The sequence below is a fragment of the Rutilus rutilus genome, assembly GCF_951802725.1.
Source record: "Rutilus rutilus genome assembly, chromosome: 8".
Classification (NCBI taxonomy): Eukaryota; Metazoa; Chordata; class Actinopteri; order Cypriniformes; family Leuciscidae; genus Rutilus; species Rutilus rutilus.
This window is the reverse complement of record NC_140222.1, coordinates 43,509,309-43,534,959: the sequence shown is the minus strand read 5'-3', so window position 1 is coordinate 43,534,959 and position 25,651 is coordinate 43,509,309. Positions and strand designations below refer to the sequence as shown.

General features: G+C 39.3%; 1 protein-coding gene across 2 annotated transcripts in view; it reads right to left on the bottom strand.

Annotated features, from left to right (window-relative positions):
* The window catches only part of lmcd1 (LIM and cysteine-rich domains 1), a 43,849-nt gene that overhangs the window by 6,549 nt on the left and 11,649 nt on the right, over positions 1-25,651 (bottom strand). For both annotated transcript variants that reach the window (XM_084416158.1, XM_084416159.1), the window contains exons 4-5: positions 25,132-25,387; positions 5,229-5,546 (exon numbers count right to left, since the gene is read on the bottom strand). In XM_084416158.1, coding sequence (XP_084272284.1) covers positions 5,229-5,546; positions 25,132-25,387 — 574 coding nt within the window. The remainder of the gene's footprint in view (positions 1-5,228; positions 5,547-25,131; positions 25,388-25,651) is intronic.

The window sequence follows — 25,651 nt, the reverse complement described above, 5'->3', positions numbered from 1 at the left end:
TATTATAATGTTATTTTTTTCCATATATGTTGATTATGAAAAGTGAACAGCACGAGTAAGATAGGATGCGCAATATATCGGCAGACATAGAGTGGGTCAGACATGATTTTGACTACTTCATTAAGTTTTGTTTTGTAGAAAAACTTTCTTTAAAGTGAATTTCGTTTTGTATAAATTGTATCTTAATTTTTATCTTTTTTTATCAACCAAGCCTGGATTTAATAAATAAGAAGCAAATATAGCAGACAATATAATCATGGAGGCGCCGGCGCGGTCACTTGCATTGCTCGTGAACTGGAGCGCATCTCATCATAAATTATCCGAAACTCAGTGTATGCCTCACAGACATGAGAAATACATCTAAAGAAAGCTTGAAATGTCTTTAAACGAAACAATTCAAAACGAAAAGAAATAGGCTACTCTCGCGTTCACTACGGAGATGGCGATCGTCAACTTCATCTTTGCAGCCGACACTGACAGAAAACACTAGTTTATTAATAAAAATCAATGCACACGTCACCGAATTTACAAATGCACATCTTGCTTGTTGCACGCACACATATTATGTCGAAACAAGAGATATTATGTTGAAATAACATTATTAATAATAATAAATCTTTAAGAATATTTCATTGAATGCTGGATGGTGCTTGTTCAATTGAATAAAATTAATACTTTAATTGTGACAATTAAAATAATTGAATATTAAATATTAAGTGGCCAATGTTTGCTCATTTATTAATAGCATTTATATATAATATATCTAGCACCACCTCAGCACCTGCGTTAACAAATTCCCTGGCGCCACCCCTGGTTATAACGGCCCACGTATTAAAAAATGGTCGGGTTTAAATCGGGCTCGGGCTCATAATTACAGTTAATGTGTCGGGCCGGGCTGGGCTCGGACACAATGTGCACGGGCTCGGGTAGTGTCGGGCTTGATTTTTTTGGGCCCAATCTAACTCAGAGTACCGGTAGGTTGAAAGTCTCTGTGCGTGTGTATGTGCGTGCGTGCGTCTCATGGCAATGCATATCCCATGTTGACTGCTTTAAAATGCAATGTTTGAGAGATGCGTCTGGTGTTACATCTAATATGTTGTATAGTCAAGTGTTTTATGGATATTCATAACATTGCTTCTATGTAATGTGGTGGAGGCTATAGGCTACCTGGTCATATTGCTGTTGGTCATGTTTAACGTGATGATTACGTGCTGCGCGAATAGAGTATACGATTATTATAAATATACCTACTGTAGGCTAATAATAATTGTGCCCTCCCATGCATTTCATATGCCCCCCTTAAGACTGAGGTCTGGCGACAGCACTGCATTGGTTTACACAGTCGGTGTTTTGACAACCATATTTAATCGCAGTCTGGTTCATACAACAACGTATATGCAGTATTCAAGCCGCTACTGTATTAATCAATAACCAACCTTTTCCATTCTTGTATCTATAGTAACTAAAGTGCAAATCAAAGATAACAACATCCAAAAATCTTTATTAAATGAGTCAAATCAAGGCATCGATGTCTGTGCCGGTGTAACACAGAGAACACAGAGAAAGTCTCGCGACCCACTGGTTGAGAAACACTGGTTTAATTTACAAAAGAAATTGATTCTGCTAAGCAGTGTAGTCGGGGCCATACACATGTAGACACTGTATACATTTCCCCAAGGCTCGTTTTGTTTGTTTTACAGATGGCTCAGCTAAACCGTAAAATAAAGAGACCAATAACTACTATTTTTCCTTTTAATTATACAAATGTCTCATTAAAACATCTACAAATGTATAAAACTGATATACATTTTTATACATTAAATTACATTCAGAGATTAGTTAAAACCCATAAAGACTTTCTGTCAGACCTCTGGTTCAGCGACGAAACAGTTATGACGTAACGAAGCCTTGTCACAGTCACAGACTGTCCTGTTTCTGCTGTCAGTGTGAACCTACATACCCATTTTGTAGGATTCGGCTCATCATTATAAGTTTGTATTCTTATCTTTCTGTCTTGTAGAAGCCTTTTGTTGGCAGAAGGATCGCCTGCTGCCCCGTGTTCAGTTTAAAGGCTACAGTCATCTAAATTAGCCCTCCACTCGTCCTTGGTTCTCACTTCATCCACAAAGAACTGCTCATCCTCACTGTTGTCCTTTGCTCTTTCTACAACTCAAACTTTCTTTTTAGTCAAGCAGAATCGTGCTAAATATTTTTTTTCCACCACACTTGTGACAGTCTTTGCCATAAGCCAGGCATTTCTGTGGTGCATGGTTGTTACCACATCTGTTATAGTCCTTACTGTCCATTCGTCTCGGTTTGCAGTGTTTTTCTTTGCTGCTCTGAGTTGCAAATTTGTTGGCAGATGCGAGTAACTGAGTAACTGTCTTCTTACTTTCTTATCCAGAATGCCAATTTTATCCCTGATCATCAAATCAGACAAACTCTCAAAGTTGCACAACTGGCTTTTCAGATGTAAATCTGTCATGTACTATTCAATAGTCTCTCCTTCTTTCTGCATCCTATTACGAAAACTCTTTTTCTTCGATGTACAGTAGTCTTAGACATCGTACTTATCGTACTCCTCCACAGAGAACTGGAACGCGTTGAAGACATCGATCGCGGATCGGCCCGCCACTGTGAGAAGCAGTGCAATTTTCCGGCGGTCATTATCCCTCTCCAGCCCGTCGCTAACAGGTACAGCTCGAAGCTCTGTTGGAAGGGTTTTCAATTGGCGTGGAAGCATCTTAACCCTCTCACAGACAGTTAAAAAAGAGTCCAGAGGGCGAGACTGGGGCATCAAAGAGAAAGTTTGTCTTTCTCCTTAATTCTCAGTAAATTCAGCCACAGATGCCTCTTCGTCGCCACCATTGTAGCCATTGAACGGCCAATAGTGTGGGCCATCTGTTCAGTGCCGTGGAGGGCTAGATCTGTGGCTGTACGCACTTCCTTCACTGCCTCCGGAGACAACGCACACAGCCGCTCATTTACAATGCTCCAAATTCATTAACAATAAAATTAGATTAAGAAAAAATTTCATGTGCATACTCACATGTTGTGAATCTTGTTCGTACAAACCCGAAATAATCCACACGATTATTAGTGAAGGAGACCCAATGACATTCTTTTTCCTTCTACCTTTCCAATTCTACCTCTCTCTTCCTCTCTTAGCTTGTGTTCTCAATAAATTCCTACAACACTCCTACCCTGGAAACCCAGAGTTCTCGCGAGAGCACAAGCTGAATTTGCTCAGCAAGTTACTCTGGCGTCGAGTAATGATGCTCATTAAATATGCCCTTGTATCCGAGCTGCACCAATCACATCGGGTTATCTGATATAGGCGGGCCAGAGGCAAGATGACAACAGCGCTGTGAAGTCGAAGTCATTAGTAAACATTGCAAGATGGCTATGGATGAACACCAGTTGTTTGAAACGGCTTTGGCCGCTACAATGAACGAGTTAGACTTGGCTTTTTATCTAAAAGAGGAACAGAGGACGCCGCTCGAATCCTTCCTTTGCAAGAAGGGCGTTTTTGCTGTTTTGCCGACCGGATACGGCAAGAGTCTAATCTACCAGTTAGCTCCGCTGGTAGCTAAGCCTATGGGGCTTGTTGTGATTGGTCGTAGTGTTATCCAATTGCGTGCAGAGAGATTTTCAAATGCATGCTTGGTGCCGCCCCTCGAGCTGGCCGATCTTCATTAGTCGATGCCAGACCCTTAATCTTTCAGATTTGGGTCTGGATTTCCAGGCTACAACACTCCAACATCAGACACAGAATTCGACGCAATCCAACTAACCTGCTTCCTCTTCTAGCATACTTCTCACTCTTTCTGTGGGTCTTGCAGGTCAGCTGTAAACAAAGTAGATTTTATTCCAGCCTTCACCACCCAAACAGCTGGGCACCTTAAGCTTGACTGATACCAGGATTCAGAGGACAACACTTACTGTTCTCTCCAACAACTTCCACGACCAGTTAGGCTGGGAGAACAGCTCATTTCTAATAGCTTGAAGTATTAACTTTTCTGTGCAACAATTCCCAAACAGCTTAATGTTCTTGTAATACATCTCCCTTGAGGTCAGCTGGGACTTTCTAAGGGAGTTGGATGTGTGACTTCTGGTTTGTGGGAACTTCATTATGCAGCTGAAGAAACCTTATAGGGCCCTGATATACTTAAAGCAAAATCGAAGAACAAACTGGTGTGAAGTCATTTAAAACAAAATCAGGCCAAAACAACATTTGTTTTATGTTTGTTTTGGGATTTTGAAACTTTCCGGAGAAGTTCACACTGGCTGGTAAATTCACATCACTGTGATCTGATGCTTTCTTAACACCACTGTAATTTTTTGATTTACACTTTCATCTAAACGTCACTCTCAGCAGCGTGGGTGGCGTCAGGATCTCCGCTAACAGTAAACTACTGCTCACATATTTCAAACGCACGTTCACGGAGATGGATGCTGGCGTAGGAAGCGTCGTGACGTAGAATGAACGTAGAGTAGAATGAACGTAGAGTTTTGCGCTGTCACGTTCGTTCTACGTCACAACGCTTCCTACGCTACGTCCTACGTCATACGCCAGCATCCATCTCCGTGAACGCGCGTCGACCGCTACCGGAAGCCAGTTATTTTAGTTTATAAAGTTTTAAATATGTATATTTTTACGACAAAACCGCACGGATTACCCTCAGAAGCCTTCGTTTATCCCCCTGGAGCCGGATGGATTACTTTTGTGAAGGATGCATGCACATTTTGGGACTTGAACGAGGTGGACCCCATAGCTTCACACTATAACCACTGAAAGATCTAAGACATTTTCTAAAATAACTGAAAATGTGTTCGTCTGAAAAAAGATTGACATATGCATCTCGAACGGCTTGAGGGTGAGTAAATCATGGGTTAAATAGCATTTTTGGGCGAACTATCCCTTTAATGAATCTATTTATTTATTAATTTATCTGAGGTGCCGGAACGCAGTTCCGGACAGTTCCGGACCGTTCCGGCCCACTTTAACCCCTGAGTGTACTACAAGTATACTTAAAATGAACTTGAAGTATACTTATTTTTTGTAAGGGTGCTCTAGCCTCAGTTGACATTAAACAGCTCATTACCAAATTTAAAAGTGCTGGCTAATGCTAAATGTAAATACTGTAAGATTGTTATTAATGTTGGCACTAATGATGTCTCCGGTTAGTTAACCCTGTTAACCATCTGCAAATCCTTCACTAACTTACATATTCACTGAGAGGAGACTGTGCTGTTCCATTAGTGCTCTCATCATCTGGCTGTTCCTCGGGGGCATTTTCATTCTTCTTCGCTGTACCTTTTTCTCCAGGCAAGGCAACTTCTCCCACTCCTAAGGATTCCTCCTTATAGTGTTTCACAAACTGAGCCATAGCTTTCAGCTCCATCTCGGACAGGCTGTGGCAGTATGCAGGGTCGTGATCATAGGAAGGTAGCTGTCTGAACAGTTGTCTGTGACGATATAACGATCCTTCTGTGCCAGCCACGGGTCGTCTTTCTTCAGGGAGAAGCTCCATGTACTGCATCGCCTGACAGAAAGACAGAATTATGTAAGAGAATAGCAAAAAAGGGAAAAACATTAAGTATCTTATATGTACTCATTTATTTATAGAGAATTATCAAAAGAAAATTGACCGGTGGCATTTTTTTGTGTCTCACACTGAGGAAAAGTGTGAAATGGTAGCAGTTTTACATCCTATACGATGCTATGCTGGCTTGAGAAAGTCAAGGCTTGATGGTTTTCCTAAAACGGACAATCAAAACTCCCAAAATTCCCTAGACTTAGATTGACAGAATGTTCAAATGAGACAAGACTCTTCAGAGAATATTATAGGGCACCTTTTGTCAATATGATTTACTGTCCACCATCATAAAATGTTCAACCATTGATGTTCAATACTCAGTGATTGTTGAACAATATATATTTTTTCGTTCCTAATAAACTAGTTCCTAAATGTTTGGTGAAAAGTTGTTCACAGAGGACAGTGAAAAAGTTAAAAAATGTAAACACTGTCTAATTATTTAATTATTTCAAATTAACAATTAGGTCCATATAATCTTATTTTACTAGGGTATAGTGTTTCTAAATCAAATAAACGAAAACCAATGCAAGAAATGGTGTAAAACCCTACATTTTCAAATAATTGAGTGCCCAACTCAATTACCAATTAATCTACCTTCTGTGTGCAGGCGGTGTGTCTGAGGGTTTGATACAAGACATGTAATAGTTAAATGCATGAAGACTTTTCTCTTTAAGATGGTAATATTGGAACACTGATATAAAACAGTGGCAATATAGTTATGTCACGATATGCACAAATCGCACAAAGCAGGAGAATATAAAACAAACAGACTTTAATCCAACAATCCAAACGATCACTGGGCATAGAAACTCAGGAGAACAGGAAAACAACCACGATACATAGATGACACCAGACAAAAAAATAAAAAGGGAGTATCTGTTATTGGGACAGAAGACCAGACATAACAATGCAACAAGTAGTAGAAGCTAGTGATGTCCAGAATCCATCTCCTGACCCATTCTCTGATTTGGAACAAAGTGGTCAGACAAACACTTCTACCATCACCTTCGTTGTCTGCCTCTGCAAGGTGGATGAGTGCAGTGGGTGTCTACTCCATTGCTCACTCTTCTTTGAGATGCAACCACAGGTATATCCAAAGGATCAAGCAAAGATAGCATACATCATCTAATGTCTATCCGGCAGAGCGTTGCAATGGGCTAATTCCATCTGGGAAGCAAGTGGACCCATGATGAATTCCTTGACAGCATTTACCAACCCAGTTCAAGGAGGTTTTTGGCCAAACGGTGAGCCCATTGTCAGTGCATGATCAACTTTTCAGTTTACATCAAAGTAAACTTCCTGTTGCAGATTATGCTTTGAAATTCCACACATTAGCAGCGACATCTGGTTGGAATGAAGCTGCATTAATAACAGCTTAACGTGAAGGACTTAATTCCACCATTCGTCAACAAATTTATGATGACATCATTGGTCTGGAAAGTTTTATTCAACGCTCAATCCACATTTTGCCTGTATGCCTGTTTACTGGATCACTCGCCGATCCACCTCACCACCTGTTGCAACTCCAGCACCAGAACCCATGCAAGTCGACACTGTCTATCTGTCCAATGCGGAGAAACGCTCTTCATGAAGAAAATATCTCTTTCTGGTGCTGGAAGGATCCACTGCTGACGTCATCCTGGGACGCCCTTGGATGCTTCAACACTCACCTACGGTATGCTGGACCAGGGAAGAAATCCTGAAATGGGGAGATAGCTGTTTAAACAACACAGCAAGAAATACGTCCTGAGTTCCAGGATGACTTCAGTAAGCAGCTGGCAACCAAATTACCGTCTCATTGGCCATGGGACTGTGCCATCGATCTGCTGCCTGGTTCTACTCCAACTAAAGGAAGGATTTATCCACCCACAGGTACACAGGTAGGAGCTGTACTATCTCAGCGGCAGGGGGAACCTCCGAGACTCCATCAGTGTGCCTTTTTTCAAAGAAATTGATATTGCAGAAACTACTCGCAACGAACCAGCTCTGCCCTGGAGGTCCGAGCGGCGGATCTACGTGCCAGCATCCATTCGTCTGCCCCTCATGGACTCAATCCACACCTCTCCGGGCTCTGGACACCCAGGCAGCCAACAGACCCTCTCGCTCTTCAGTAATCGTTACTGGTGGCCTAGTATGACCAAGGATGTCTCCCAATACGCCAGAGGATGCTCGGTCTGTGCCATGTCGAAGGTTCCGCACCACCTGCCTGAAGGGAAACTGGTACCCATACCACGGAGGCGCTGGTCACATTTGGGAGTGGACTTTTTGTCAGATCTCCCTCAATCTGGACACCTACACCTGCATCCTGGTAGTCGGTTGATCGCTTCTCGAAAGCTTGTAAACTGACCCCACTAAGGAGTCTACCAACAGCCTGAGGCGCTGTTCCAACACATTTTCCGTCACTTCGGAATTCCTGAGTATATCGTGTCAGTTTGATTCATTCTCACGGGTATGGCCTTACAGCACTTGGGAGTGTCAGTGAGTCTGACATCTGGGTACAACTCTGTCCAACGGCCAGACTGAGCAGAAGATTCAGGAGATTGGGAAATATCTGCGGTCATATTGCCACCAGCACCAACACGGCTGGAGCAAATTCCTTCCTTGGGCCGAGTATGCTCAGAACTCTCTGAGACAAGCTACAACTGGATTAACACCATTTCAGTGCATACTCGGTTACCAACTGCCCCTGTTTCCCTGGTCAGGTGAGCCCTATGAAGTTCCAGCTGTAAACCATTGGTTTGAGGAAAGTGAGAGGGTCTGGGACTCAGCTTATGTTCATCTTTAGTGGGCAGTTCGGAGACACGAGAGCCAGGCCGATTGCAAGAAGAACTGCTACACCCCAGTACCATGTGGGACAAAAGGTCTGGCTCTCCACCAGGGACATCCGTCTTCGACTGCCCCGTAAAAAGCTGAGTCCCTGCTACATGTGTCCATTCACTATCCAGAGGCAGATCAACGATGCCACTTCAATCTTCCACAACACAAGCAAGGAGACATGGAAAGATGGTGATATGGCAAGTGGTTATGACGTGTAGCCGATAAGCCGCGTTGCTTTGAGCTGTCGCTAACTTTCTCTCAAAAAGAACCCTGAAAAAAACAAGGCCTACCTATTGGTGTTTAAAGTTAAGGAATGTGATCTACGAGAGATTATGCCACCGAAGAATATAAAATCAGGGCAACAACTGAAATCACAATCTCAAAATGACTCTGAACCCATGGATCAAGCTAGCAAACAAGCAGCTAGCGAGCAGAGTTTGGGAATGTGGCTACAGATGCTATTCTTTCGGCCATTCAATCGCTAAAAGGTGATTTGGCTAAACAATCCACTGATATGATTGAAGCCATTAAAAGTATCAAAATGGAGTTGCTATCTCACTCCAAGAGAATTGGAGAAACTGAGGACAGAATTTTGCATGCGGAAGAAGACCTCGCAACACTCCAGCAGAAAACTAAGAGGCTAGAGGAGACGGTAGAGACATTAAAGTCCCTGTAAAGTCAAAATTAAGTATGTGTTCTGAGTTTGTCACACCACAGAAACATGTGTTATTAGCCACCCAGCCAAATTTGAATGATAAAAAAAGCCGGCAAGTACATAAAATAAGCTATCAAAATCTTGAAAAAATGAGCAGTGGTCTCTGCTCTCAAACGCTGGGGGCGTGTCCGCTGGCTGCGCTGAAACCACGCCCACTCGCGGGAAAGCTGCCGTCGCCGACTCGCCACACTCAACTGTCACCGCTACAGCCGGAATGGATGCTCCTAGGTTTTACAAAGCCATGTTCGAGCCTGGACTAACCTTACCTACTATAATTATAACATAAGCACACAAGGCAACTTACACTCATTGGTGGGCTCGCACTGCCGACGATGGCACCAGTTGTCGGCGCGACGGGAGGATGAAGGCCGAGGCGGGAGATAATCGGTTCGGCCCCATTCACCAGTAACAGCGGATTATCTGTGAATCCCAGTTGTCTCAGACGAAAGTTTATAAAACTAACCCGTGTAAAATGATCACTACAGAGGCGGGTTTTGGCGGTGATCCTCAGCTGTCCATCAAGGTGGCTCTTCACAAAATTAATCCACCTCTTCTTGATGTGATCGTTTTTCGTAAATTTAAATAAGGACACCGATCTGTTTTGTACGTGATCGCATCCAGGTAGTACTCATTTCTGTGACGAAGGCATAGCTAGCTAGCAAACTGTAGGCTGTAGTAACTAATAGTACTGACAGTAACTCGCGATCGGCAAACTGATGTGAATGAATGTGCTATATTGTTAGGAGAGGGGCAGCGTCAGGGGCTCCAGTGCGTCATCAAGTAGGGGCGTGTCCAGGAGCTCAGGGGCTTCAGTGCGTCATCGAGCCCCCGTTTTAGCCCCGCCCAAAAAATCCGGAACACAGCAATGGTGAAAAAATGTTTAACGGTCTAACTCGACAATTCAGTACTTCACAGTTCACAGTCTTTGTAATATGTTTTAGTAATACATTTCTAACATTTATAATGTGTTTAGATTTTTTTTTTAGAATTGCCTTAACAGGGACTTTAAGTAACAAGATCCAAGACCTGGCAGATCGAGGACGTTGCTCAAACCTGAGTTTAGTCGGCCTATCTGAAAAAGTAGAAGGCGCAGATATGTGTGCTTTTCTGGAGGACTGGCTTCCCAAAGTTTTGGCCAACACCTTTTCTGTCGCTCCTATCATTGAACGTGCCCAATGATCTGGTGGGCCAGATCAATCCGAACCGTCCTTCTGCTCCCAGAACAATTGTCATGAAGTTTCTGAACTATAAAGATCACGAAAAGACACTGAGAGAGCGGCTAGGAAACATATTAAGATAAAATACGGAGACCAGCGAATTAATCTCTTTCCGGATCTGTCAGCTGAGACCCGTCAACAGCAGTGACGCTTCTTCGCCGTGAAAGCCCTGCTGAGATCTATGGATGTTCGGTACTGCATGCTTTATCCAGCGCATCTGATAGTAACCAATGCAGAACAGCGGCGAATTGTCAAGACCATCTCAGAAGTGGAGGATTTGATTCTGGGTTTGTAAAGTACCACATAAATAGAACTATGCAGTATAGCTTGCTCTAATGGGCTGGTTTATTTTTTTCACACTTAGAAGAAGGTAAATCTTTTATATGATATACTATCTTGTCCTTTTGCCAGTGCATAGAAACCTGAACTAGGATGATCTATGAATACTGTAAATACCTATATATGGTATTTAAGCGAAATTCAGATGGTCAAATTAAATTAAAATAAAATAAAAAATTCATATATGGGCAAGGTTTATGGTTTAATTGTACAATTTGTAGCGCGTTTGAAATGGAGTAATGTTTACAAAGTCACACCATGTTGCTCCATATAATGTGGATCAACGTTTTTTCATAACCGAAGTTTGTAATTTGGGTTACTCTCATGCATTTCGTTTGGGGAAATGAATTGTTGTGTATATTAATGGGGTTGGTGTTTTTTTGTTTGTTTGTTTTTTCCTTCAGCTCAAACGAACTGTCACATCAACAGATGCAAGGAACTCCTCAATCCACATCATCTATTAGATGTAAGCTAATATGTTAGAGTTAAAGATTTGTAGTTGGAATGTAAGGGGATTGAATAAACTTGTTAAACTCAAACAGGTAATGGATAGGCTTAAACAAATGAAAGCTAACATATTTCTACGGGAGACTCATCTGCTAAAAGATGACACTAACCGAGTTTCAAAGAGGTGGCCGGGGCAGGTTTTTTCTTCCCCCTACACCTCATATGCTAGGGGTGTTATGATACTCATTCACAATTCAGTCCCATTTCAGCTGCATATATCCACTGCGTAGATTTATAATCCTTAATGGTTTGATTGTGAATACTCAAATTAATTTAATCAGTTTATATGATCCCAATGAAGATGATCACTCCTTCTATCAAAATTTATTTTATACATTTTCATCATATCCTGGACAGTATATAATTGGAGGTGACTTTAATTGTGTATTGGACATTCAGCTTGATCGCTCCACAGGTATAGATAAAACTCACCACCAGTCAAGGAAAATAATTATAAAAGGTATAATGAGCTAAATTTAATAGAGATTTGGAGACATCTTAATCCTAATAAAATTGAGTACACATGTTTATCGAATACCCATAAAACCTATTCAAGGATTGACTACTTCCTAATCTAGTAGCTTGATATCCAAAATTGGAAGATGTTGGTATATGATAGCATTTTGCTGTCTGATCATGCTCCAATAACGCTTATATTACAAATAAGTAGTTTAAACCCGGCTCCATTTAGATTTAGATTTTAAGCAAGTTGGCTTCAAAATTCAGATTTTTTTTATTTTTTAGATAAGAAAATGTATGAGTATTTTCAGTTTAATACAGACCAGAAAAGTGCTTCAGTGAGGTGGGAAGCCTTTAAGGCCTATATAAGAGGTAAAATAATGAGCTTTACAAGATTTAAATCCAAAGAATACTATAAACAGTTGGGAAAACTTGACAACAACTCTACCAGAGACAATCCCGGGAAACAAAGAGAACTTGTTTTATTAAAAGCTCAATATAACAAACTGACACTAGTAATAAAATAGCTAAAAAATTGATGTGCACTGTTAGACCTTACCAGTTTTTTTTTTACAGTAAAATAATAGTTTACTGTTAATTGTACAGTTCTTTACTGTAATCTACAGTATGTTACTATAAAAATGCACTAACTTAAAACTTGAGTTAAAACTAATTTAACTTGCAGAAACCGATTGCTTTAAATTGACCAACGGTCATTTAAATATATTAACTAAAATGTATAATGCATCATTAACGTGAGCAAAGTATTATTATGAATTATTTCATTTGAGACCACTAAAAAACTTTTGTACATAAAAAGATCTCCACTGGACCAGCAACTACACAGTCACGGCCTTTTAAATAAAGCAACATGCAGCGTATCATCAATGTTTGTAGATCTTCTCCTGGACTGAAGCACAGGCTCTACTCTTCAGCACAATGGTGACCCAAAAAACAAGATTTTACAGTAAACTACTGGCAACAGTGTTACCAGTATATACCTGTTTTATAACTTACAGTTTATTACTGTTAAAATACATTTTGTGGGTGTGTCTTTTTATCTTAGACTGTTAACCCTTTCAACCTCACAGGAAAGTCCACACTAAAGAGTAAAAGTAACATTGACACAGTGTTGCAGTGAGATAATTAAGTGAATATGTAAGTGATTTGAGCGTTAGTGATGAACACCTGCTGTTAACAAGCAGAATCACTGAAGGAAAGAGAAACACACGAACAGAAAATAGAGAAACACAAGAACTACGACTGACTTCCAGCCATTACACATTTTTACACTTATTATTAACCAGTATGACTTTATTTCTGTCATACATCTACAGAAGTTGTTATTGAGATGTTTAATTGAAAATGTTTGATTTGAAGTTACCATTATAGAGATCAGTGTTTGATTTAGTTGGGTTGCTGATGCTAAAACATTAGTTTTTTTTTTTTTTGCTGCTTGAGTTGTGTTTTTGTAAGTCACACTTGTGCACACACACAGTTTGTGAATGATTGCGGTTATGTTGATTATGGTGACAAAATCATTCACTAAGGAATTAATTCTCACTCATTCAGGGTTTAGTCCTCAATCAAAAGTGTTACATTAGTGCCACTGTGAAACCACAGCAATAAATTAAAATTACTTTTTTTTTTTTTTTTTTTTTTACACATCATGCATAACCAAAAATAACAAAGCTACAATGTCTTGTAGAAACACAGAGATATCACAAATTAGCACATGAATCTCAACAATGGTGGCAAATTTTTTTTTTACATTTTTTTATTCATGCAGAAGGGTATGCTGGGAGTTTTATACTATCCTGGAACCCAGCATGCATTGCGACATGAAACTTTTGATTGTCACCATTGTTGAGATTCATATGCTGAATGTTGATGTCTGTGTGTGTCTGAGTCAATCAGGAGTTAAAAAATGTTTTAAAGGTGCTGTATGTAGGATCCAGCGGCCTCTAGCGGTGATGTTTCAGATTGCAACAACAGCGCTCGTGCTCGTGAAAAGCAATAAAGTTACAACTGTAGTCTTTCAGATCAGATAACGTTAGCAAATGGTCGGCGTTAGCTGGCGAACTAATGATGTCTAACTTGAGCCAACTAAAGCACAAAATCACAATATATTTTACATGCTTTGAAGTATTGTTAGCTTACCTGTCCAAAAGGATGAAAGCCAACTCAGGGTCTGTTTTTATACCTAAAACAAAGCGGAGGTCTCTCCATAATTCAAACGCTCTGCCAATGTTGATTCGTGTTTTCGTCCTGAGTCGATCCGATTGACGTTTGGCCTGACGAGCTTCAGCAGATACTTTTTTTTTTTTTTTTGGAGTCTGTGTTGTGCTGGAGGCAGGTAGTTTTTTGGTGTTATCAGACTCCGTGTCGTTAGCTGCAGTGCCGTCGCAATAGACTGTATATATAAAACAGAGAGGCTCGGGAGCGCGCATGCACGTCACATCCGGTGGATTTCGCAGAAAATCCGACCCGGAGACTTCACATAAAAATAGGAATACTGGCCTTCAGAGGTAATAGCAAAACGCGAAAAGTGGATCATTGTAATGTGTGATTACAACCCCTTCACAGACGGGCAATAAAAAAAGGATTCATTTTATAAAAAAAGTTACATACAGCACCTTTAATGCACTATAAGATTTCAATATTCTTCAGAAAACCTGGTTATTACAGAAATATTGCTGGTTTTCATGTTGTAGATTATCAGATATATGGTAAATATGAAATACCCATAAATTCAAAGCTCATATACAGAATAAGACCAGAAAATCAGAAATGATTACGTCCAGGATGATTATGACATCATCACATCAGCCATTAACACCTGATCAATTTTCTCTTGACTTTTTCTTACCATAACAAATGTGCTTTACATAACACTGTTATAGCAGTCAGAGTGAGATGAATGGTAAAATGTCAAGGTACAAGAGACCAACTAAAGCAAATACTGATCTCCATCATGGTGACAACAAACTTTATTATTAACTAAATCTCTGTTAATTCTCAACAAGAACTTTTGTACCTGTATGAAAGAAATAATGTTAAACTGGTTTGTAAACTGGTTTCACACTCAGTGTGGCTGGAAGTCAGATGTAGTTCTTGTGTTTCTCTTTTTTCTGTTCTTGTTTCTCTGTCCTTCAGTGATTCTGCTTATCAGGTGTTCATCAGTGTCTCAATTCACTCACTTCTTTTCATTCACTCTGTCAAGTGGACTATATCAGTGAACTAATGTAGGGAATAGTGAATGAGGGTATAGGGTATGATTGGGAAAACAGCCTCTGAGTGTCGACTTTGAGCGCTGTTAATTCACAGTATATTCCTGTAGGCTACTTTTATTTTCTACGGTATATGACTGTTTTAATGGCAAATGGTATGATATTGTCAGAATTTGGCCTTTTTTTACAGCAAGGGTTAACAGTGTGGTTAAAACAATCATACTATGATCAAGGTGAAAAACCTGGGAAATTATTGGCATGGAGAATAAAAAAGATCAAAATGAACAGAACTATACACTCTATAACGTATGATAATGGACAAACTTTGACTGACCCATTGGAAATTAATAATGCTTTTAAATTATACTATGAAAAATTATATAGTTCCGAATGCTTGGATACTTCTAGATGAACTTGAATTCCCCCAATTGACTGATGATACAAAAATAAATTTGGAAAATAGTTTAAGTGTTGAGGAATTATTGGAAGCTGTACAATGTATGAATAGTGGAAAGGCTCCAGGCCCAGATGGAATACCTGTAGAAATGTTTTAGAAATGTTCTAAGAAGCTGCAACCGCACCTTTTGGAAATGTTTAATGAATCATATAAAACTGGGATTCTTCCCCCATCTTTAAAATCTGCAATAATTACTCTTGTGCTGAAACCGGGTAAACCTCCTATAGACAGAGCATCATATGGCCCTATTTCATTGGTGTCCTGTGATACAAAAATACTTTGCAAGGCTCTAGCTAGGAGGATTGAAGTGTATATTCCAAAAATCATTATGAATGATCAGAATGGATTTGTTGTGGAAAGGCAAGCCTTTCATAATACTCCCAGAGTATTAAACGTAATACCTAAGAATACATTTTGGCTTCAATTGCCAAATATTAAATTCTATTACTGGGCAGCACAGCTCCAAACATCCATGTTTTAATTTTCAAAAACAAATAATCCAGCCTGGATTGATATTGAAAAGGATTACCGCTCTCATTATACTCATATATGTATATTCAGTGCAAATCAAAACACTTAAAGAGACTCTTAACCCCTTTCTTAGAAACACCATGCAAGTTTGGTATGAGGCTCATTCTTTTTTGGAGGAGACCAATAACAACTTCAGTATTTTTACCAATTTGGGGGAATAAAGATTTTATACCAAGAAGGAATGATATGGGGTTTAAAAACTGGATGCTTAAAGGGCTGCATACATTAATAAATCACAATCAATTCTAAATGTAGCGCGGCTTCATGTCATGCCAGTTGCCCATAAATAGTCCGTGAAATGCCCACAAGTTAATATTCATCATTTGCCACATCTTCAAAGAGCGCAAGATCAGCCATTGTGCGTCATTACGCATTGTGATGGCATCATGGCATTTTATTACCATCCATTTGATTGCATCTGACAATCTACAGATGTGTTATGAGGATGAATTGCATAACATGCCAATATTATTGCAGAACATATTTCACTTTTCTTTTTTGCAAATATGTGTTAATTTGCATTTCTGTTGTAATCTTCGTTTGATTTTGTTTGTTTTACACTGCAGATCGATCAAACGGGTGTTCGTGTAGGCTGTTAATTGTAAGACTTGCTTTATGAAGTCTTCATGCTATTTATGAGAGGCAGTATTGCCATTTCTTTTACACAACGGTCTACAGTTTCACACACTTTCACGTGTTTCTTCCATCTGCTGACGGTGTCGCCATTTCTCATTTCACTCGTTTTTGTGCGTACGCCTGGGTCAGAGTTTGCGTGAAGGACCGCACATTTTCCCGTCAAGTTTGCTTTTTATAAATACCAATTATTGCGTAGAGAGGGGTGTACGCCTTCTTTTGTGCGTACGCAACGTTTATAAAATGAGGCCCCAGGTGCCGATGACGTGCCTCCTCCTCCTGTCGACACTAAAGAAGGTTGTGAGTGCAGCAAGTTGACTCACTAGCTTAGGACTTCAAAGTTCTTTTGTACTCAACACAAAACGTCAGTAAATAAAAGTCTTGAATCCAAAGTTCTTCGTTTGACTGATTAATTGTGAATTTCAAAACATACAAAATAAAAACTTAGGATCTTTACTTTTCTTACAAATTAACTGTGCAGTTCTGTGTAGGTCAAAAGACTGTATTGCTCCAAAAGTCCAGTGGCTTCTGGCTGTTTCGCAGTGTTCTATTTCTTTCATACTAAATCTAACAGCCAATCAAATTACATTATACCAGATCACTGGTAAACTGTTTGCATTCCAATTTCTACGTTCCATTTGCAACACAGGTTTTCTCAGGTTTTACAAAATAAACTCAAAATATTATTATTTCAATAGAAATGGCTTCAACAAAGGTCAAGTCTACCGAGTCAAAACTATCCTGGACTCCCGGTGACGGGGCGGCCGCCTCAAATACCTTGTAGACTACGGTCCAGAAGAATGTTCATGGGTTGCTCGAAATGACATCTTGGATCCTTTACTACTCAACGTATTCCATCACAACAACCCCCGCCATCCAGCACCCAGAGGTAGAGGTCGTTCTCGTCATCGGTCACAGTGGTCATCATTATCACCCGAATTCTAATCACCTGCACATACTCATATAAATACAGCCACTTCTCACTAGCACCTTTGTCTGGTCTCATCTATGCCTTCATTTTCCAGCAGGATTTGCACCTGCCCACACTGCCAAAAGAACCAAAACCTGGTTCAATGACCATGGTATTACTGTGTAATTACTGTGTGATTTCATTTCTAATTTTCTGGGATTTTGATTTCGTGGGTTTCATAATCTGTAAGCCATAATCATCAAAATTATAACAAATAAAGGCTTGAGATATCTCACTTTGCATGTAATGAGTCTATATAATATATTAGTTTTACCTGTTAAGTTGAATTCTTGAAATAAATCAACTTTTTGATGATATTCTAATTTTATGACCAGCACCTGTACATATACACTGTAATACACTATCAGACACTGTAATTTGCTCTGGCCCCCTTCCTGTTCGCCGGAGTGATGAGATACTTAATAGACTGTCCTCACTCAATGGCTGGCTGTCTAAGTGGTGTCCGCAAAATAATATAGGGTTCATAGACAATTGGAAAAGTTTTTGGGGCAGACCTGATATGTTGAAAAGAGATGACATTTATCCCTCCTGGGATGGTGCTGCTCTTCTCTCTAGTAATATGGCACATAGTCTTAGAGCTCAAACATGACAAACTAGGGCTCAGGTCAGGAAACTGACAGACTGGCTAAACCGACCGTCTGTTAGCGGTCTCACATCACATAGAGACTCTTTCACCTAAATGATATCATATAGAGACTGTGTCTGTTCCCTGAACTCTTCTTAATATCATTAATTCATCTTTACGTACCAAAAACTTTACGCACCAAAAACTTTTAAGATGGCTATGATTAAACCGCTTGTTAAACTGCAACTTGATCCTACAGAATTAGTCAATTACAGGCCGATCTCGAATCTGTCTTTTCTGTCAAAGATACTAGAAAAGGCAGTATCTTCAGAACAATGTTCTTTTTAGAAAGAAATTATATCTGTGAGGATTTCTAGTCAGGATTTAGACCGTACCATAGTACTGAGACAGCTCTCATTAGAGTCACAAATGATTTGCTCTTATCATCCGATTGTGGTTGTATCTCTCTATTTGTGTTACTCGATCTTACTTATCCAAACATTAACAGACTGTAGTAGTAAATGAAGAGATGTCTTATCCATCAAAAGTTCAGTATGGAGTACTACAAGGCTCAGTACTAGGACCGTTGCTGTTCACTCATGCTACCCTTAGGAGATATCATTAGGAAGCATGGCATTAGTTTTCACTGTTATGCTGATGATATGCAGCTCTATATTTCTTCACGCCCTGATGAAACTTACCAATTCACAAAATTCAGGGAATGCATAGCTGATATAAAAAACTGGATGACTAGTAATTTCATGCTACTTAATTCTGAAAAAACAGAGATTCTAATTATTGGACAAAAAAACATCCTCACGTAATAACCTAGAATACTGTCTAACACTTGATGGCTGCTCTGTCAAGTCTTCGTCGTTGGTTAGGAACCTGGGTGTGCTCTTTGATACCAATCTTTCATTTGAAAGTCACGTGTCTAGTATCTGTAAAATCGCTTTCTTCCATCTTAAAATATATTTTCTAAATTACGACATATGCTTTCAATGGCAGATGCAGAACAGTTAGTTCATAGCACAATTCAGGCTAGATTATTGTAATGCTCTTATGGGTGGTTGCCCTGCTCGTATAATAAACAAACTACAGCTGGTCCAAAATGCAGCAGTTCGAGTTCTTACTAGAACCAGGAAGTATGACCATATTAACCCAGTTCTGTCAACACTGTATTGGCTCCCTATTAAGCATTGTATACATTTTAAAATATTGCTGATTACTTACAAAGCACTAAATGGTTTAGCTCCGCAGTACTTGAGCGAGCTCTTAACGCATTATAGTCCTTCACGTCTATTGAGATCTCAAAATTCCGGCCAGTTGATAATACCTAGAATATCAAAATCGACTGCTGGCGGTAAATCCTTCTCCTATTTAGCACCTAAACTTTGGAACAGTCTTCCTAACATTGTCCGTGAAGCAGAAACACTCTGTCAGTTCAAATCTAGACTAAAAACACATCTCTTTGACCTAGCATTCACATAACACATTATAAACTTCTATAATTCAATGTTAGGCTGCATAGATTAGGTCAGCTGGAACCGGTAAAACTTTCCATAAATCCTGATGTACTCGTAGCATCATAAGAAGAATAGCGTCTACGCTAATATTAGTCTCTCTGTTTATCCCGAGGTTTACCGCAGTCCGCCGGATCCAGGCCGTATCCAGATCTGATGAAAGACCTGCGCCTGGACACGACGACAACGCAGTCCTGAAGTGTCAACTAGTCTCTCCCCTGTGAAGGCCCCATTCCTTCCCTTTACCTCTGTACAGACAAGTAATTTGGTGAGGTCAATTTGTAAAGAAAGACTACGCACCTGTGCACATACAGTATATATTCAAACGTGCATACCTATACACTGAACACGTAATTTGCATGTGCACGCCATCAGCGTTTTCACAGATTTAAGTTTACGCAGAGATGATAATATAAAAAAAAAAAATAATTCAATGTTTGCACCTTGGAACCCATTTCAAGGTTTGCGTTCTCAAGCCACCAGGTTGTTGTGCAAATGAGCGACCGGAGCGCGTTATGGGTTTTCTGTTAGAACGGTGTCGTCTTAGCGGCCCCTAAGTTAATAACTACTGATCTTTGCAACGGAAGTGAATCAATCAAAACTAACTGGCTGGATAATAACTTTATTTTAGAGCTGCTGTAAAGCCAAAACAATCTCTGTTACTTAAATTTCCTATTATCACTGTAAGCCTGCTTTGAAACAGTCCATATTGTTAAAAGCGCTATATAAATGAAGGTGACTTGACTAGACTTGACTATTATTTTAAGAAACACTTATTACTAATGCAATTCTTGTCTAATAAAGGTTGTTTTAAGCCACATAATCAATGACATTTTCACATTTTATATGACCTAATCTAAAGCGAGAACTATTAACAGTTAATAAGTTGTTAAAGCACAATGAATGAAAAACTCACTATTTGTATAGCCTATTAATATATTAAAACTATAGAGACTACAATACATTAACTATGAATTAACTATAAATTATTTATTTATTTATTATTTATAAGTTTGCAAATTATTTGTAAATACTTTATTACTGTATACTTAATATAAAGTGTAACAGAATAAAGTATATTTGTAATGCAATGCTAATCGACATAGCCTTTATCCCTAAAAAAATACTATAAAATAATAGCATTTCTGCTTCATATGATACGAAGCCACATCAGATCACAAAAGGAAGTTATTTCAAACACTTGACTGACGTTATGAATTAAGTTTGGAGCAAAAACTTGTCATTAAATGTTCTCTTTTGTTAGACAAGTTTGGAAAGATGTTTGGCGCATTGCTTACAAGCGACTCAAACTCGCAGCGCTTGCAGATATGGATTTTATACTCGCACTAAGCCAAATCTCGGGCTCAGTTTAATTTCAGTTGATCATGCAGTCCTAGATTAACCTCACACACAAACAAACACACAACATTGCACGGCCGTAACAGGCTCGTAACGGGATGAATGGGATGAACGTCGTGGGCTCAGGCTTTTTATCCCAATGTCTCTGCTTTTGCAGGGGGCTCTGGCTCGTATTTCGTTCTCTTTAAATGTATTTGTGGATCAAAATCTATTTATCTGGAAATATGCAACAATTATACATACAAAGCTCTCCAAAAGGCTAGATTTTAGAGAAAAGATGAAAGGGCTTTAGTAGGCGCACAGGCGGCATGCTTCCTGGCAGCCAATTGTGGACAATAAAGTATAGGGCTTATTTCCAGAGCCCTGGCCTACTCTGAATGGTCCACTGCTGGACTAAATAAGAAGTTTGTGTAAGAAAAGCTGGCCCTGTGAGCTGCTGTACTCCCTGGAGGTGGTGCAAAACGCCAGCGCATTCTGCTATCAAAATAAACCCTACAAATCCCGACCTAGTCTGGCATCCTTCATTCCACCCCTCCTACAGTACCTTGCGATTGAAATGATCCCCTTAAATGCATGTGAGATCAGTGGGACAAATTTATATGCGGCTCTTTCCATTAAGTCAAATGTGAGGTATGTGCCCAGTGAGATGATAAAGCAAGGCCGTTCCATACCTTTAGCTCATGGAGAGGGTTATTTTTAACATGGGATGTTTCACCAAACACCAGCCAAATTCCTGTAAAACATCAGACTCTAATTTGACAAGAAATGCTAATGCTTAGAATAAATAACCTTCGAGATAGTTGAGGATTGTTGTTTAACTGCACTGCTGCGTTCGCATTACAGTTTCATGATACTTCATCAAAGTCTTTCAGTTATTTAAAATCAATGGATAATGGATTACAAACACTCCTGTTAATCTAAGTAGTTCTTTTTTTAAAATCAGAAAGAGTACTTTTTAAATTGTTTAAAATTGTGTATTTTTACTTGAGTACATTTTATGTACAATTTTATTAACGTGATTGGATAGGGAGAGAGTAATCGGTCTCCTGACTCCTATCAAATCTATTGCACATACAAAACCTTAACCACAGGTTTAGGTTTGGATCTAAACCGGCAGGTTCTGCTTACTAGATCTGTAGGCTATATCTACAGGGCCTAAAATTTGGTGCGAGGTTGTCTTGAGTACAATCAGTGCCTGTCCTCCCTATACACAAAGCACGCAAGTTGCGTAGGGCCCCGAACCACCAGGGGCTCTCAAAATAATGTAGAGACTAGGGCTGTGTTTTAGTTTAGTTTCTGATTTTGTCTTACAGGCAGCGATTGAGAAAACATGCATTCCGTTCCTTTCCTTTAGAGCGGTGCGCTGTCGTCCTTTCTACGTAACATCAAAATTAGTCAAATCATGTAGCATGACTGTCGTAATATACAGTCTCCTGACCGACGTGCTCGATTCTAAAAAAAGAGTTAAAAGCGTATTGAGCCGCGAAAGAGGCGGGTTCCCCAGGCGGCTTTCTATGCACACGATCCGAGATGGAGCGAAACACAGATAGCCTACTTTGGACTTCAGGTGTCCGCTTAGACGAACATATAGAGAGAGGTGCGATCTGCACTGCCGCGTCACATTCTCTTAATAAAAAGGAAATATAGCTTACCATGACTAAATGTACTATAATTGGAGGACCAGATTCAGTATGCACCTTATTGATGACCTATGCGTTGGTGATAAAACTACAGCTCGTTAATAAACACTGTTTTTTGTTTGATTCATTTCATACAATCTGCACTTGCACAAAAATATTTTTCAGTCAGCAAAATGTTTTGTTCCAGTCAGTTGTGAATGCTTCCAATATAGCAGTTTATTTGCCGAGAGCGCCGCGGCCCTCCAAAGAGATGTGCTTTTGTGTGTGTATTTTTATTTTCTTTTGAAAAAGTTTCCCCAGAAATACTTCCATATTTAATGCAAATTTTCCTTACAGATTATATTATCAGCATAGCATCTTGAGTGAATGTAGCTGTGTAAAAGGTAGGGGATGATGCTTTATAACTATGTGCATTTACATTTAAATTGTAACATATTCAATGGAATTGGATTACAATGTAGTTCATGTTAGCTCGCTATCTTAACCTATTTCAGTGCACTAGGTGAGGTAAACGGTTTGATAATATTGGTGATCACAAAACACTAAAGAGAGAAATACGACTTTTTAATCTCTCTTTTTAACCCATCTCTTTTGTGTAATGAACTCTTGTCTGAGTTTCTAAAGGTTTTTGTATTCTTTGTACTGTTCTGAACATTGATATTTTATGTGCAACAATTGATCGCTCGGTGTTTAAGGCCTTACAAATGATTTTAAATCTATTTTTGTTCATACATTATGATATAAATGGTGATGAGTGTACTGCAATTTCATCTTTTCATCTCTGTAATAGACATTTTAAAAAGTTGGCAGTCAAAATTAAAACTGGTGGATGATAGATATTCTTTCTGACAAACAACAAAATATAATGTGAGTTACAGTATAACATTTTTATACAGGTTTGAAATGTTTTGAATTGCTGTGTACAGTGTCTATTATAAGGAGGAATCTGCAGTACTTTCAAATAAGCTAATCTTTTACTATTACTCAAGTAGTTTTTTTTAGGCAAGTACTTTTTACTCTACTCACACTACATTTTTTGGAAAGTAATGGTACTTTTTTACTTTCACTTTTATTTTTCAGTACTCTTTTCACCCCTGCCTACCACAGTAGAATAACCAGAAAAAGACAAAGGTATTAGGAAAGGATATTTTATAGTGGCACGTTTTAGCACTGTTGGTTATCATTATTTGTGAAATAATTAATTAATAATTAATGCATTATTCGTGAACTTCATTATTTGTGAAAAATACTGTTGGTCGACCACTACTTGTACGGACTGAGAAACCAAATGATTTTGTTGGTTCAATGTGGCCCAGCACAACCAGTGGAAGACAGGTTATAAGGTTTCCTAGTCTTTGAGAATCATCAGTTTATCTTTCATAAGATAATGTAACTCTGTATAGTAACATCCAACTGAATTCAGGTCACTTAAATTTAAAATAGTCTCTTTACTTTACATTCATAGTATTCTTTTAGTAGTTTTGTTAGCTCATTTATTTTTTGTTAATCAAATCCCCTGTGTTGATAATACAGCAAGAGGCTCTACAAGTTATCAATATCTCACAAATCCTTCAGACTGGTCAGTTGACAAACTCACTCAAATATACATGATTTAATTAGAATCAGATGTCATGCTTACTGATAGTGGGCCTTTGTGATCAAGGTCGGCACCACATAATTGTTAGCAAGCAATTTTTTTCATGTCTTGCCTCCAGAAGATTTTTTTCTCCATATAAAAACACCAAGGGAGGCCTCAGGAATGCCAGCTAATGCCCATTATGACCAAAGCAAGAGCAGTGCAAATTAGCATCGCAGATAAGCAGAGGCATTCCTAACAAATGAGTATGAGTGGAGAAACATCTCTCCCTTCAACACGCGCTGTCTGTGGTGCGTCCTCATACAGCAACAAGCACAAAATGGGCTAAGACTGCTTTTTTTCTGATTTTAAATAATGGTGCAAATACCCGTAAATTGACTAGCGCAAACCTTTGAGTGGTATATTATAAACTCTCCTCCCATAAATTTTCCATCTGAAAGGGAAACGCCAACAAACGCATATGCAATAACAACAAAACATATATATATATAATGTGTCCATGCCTTTTCAGCACTAATTTTTCAATGCGTGTCTTCAGTAAATCAGATAGGGGGAGTTGAGTTAACTGTGGTAGAAGTATACTGTTGTGCTGTTCTCTGAAAAAGTTCAAGATTCTGATTTCATGGTAATTCCAGGAGCCACATTTTATCACAAGACACAAAACTAAAGCACACCTTGTGATTTTTGTTTTTCACCTTGTGGTTCAGGACTTAGACATTTTAGAAGCTGGAGAAATAGCACCACCAGGAATATTTACCAACTAAACCCTGGTTGTCTTGCTCATTACTGGGACCATCAGTAGCTCATCTGTATTCACCAGGAGCATGTCACCAGAACAATGAACTACGTTCATTTCACATTACAGCTAGTAACACCGCCTGACCGCAACCATGATAAACTACTAAATATAAAGGATGCATTGATTTGTTTGAGCTTTCATGGTTCTCTTACCAGTTTCTGGGTGAGGCCTGGTGGGACCCAGTCATAGGTGACTGTGTTGAATGTTGGGTCTTTACGGGTGACCACTGGGTTGGTGACAATCATGTGGTTGCGTTTATAGACCCTCATGCCGTCTCCTCCCTTAACCTTAGCTGTGAGATGGGCATAGCGGGACTCTGCCAGCAATCTCCCCACCTTGCGGTCGTCTTCGCTGTCAGAGCTGGACACATGCTCCTCCTGACCACAGTGACACTGTGTGCAAGCTTTTCTGCAAAAATTAAGATTAGATTGTAGTTTATTAGGCACTGTACCAGCTACGGGTTATCAGTAGAGGCAGAGCCTCATCAATAATAATAATACGTTTTATTTATAATGCGCCTTTCCCAAACTCAAGGTCGCTGTTCAAGAAGATAACAAAAACACAGCATTAGTATGCATCACATAGTACATATACAAATATACAATACCAAAACAGCAGAACACTAAACAGAGGAAGGTTGGAAATTTTAGTTGAGATTTGAATGAGGATATA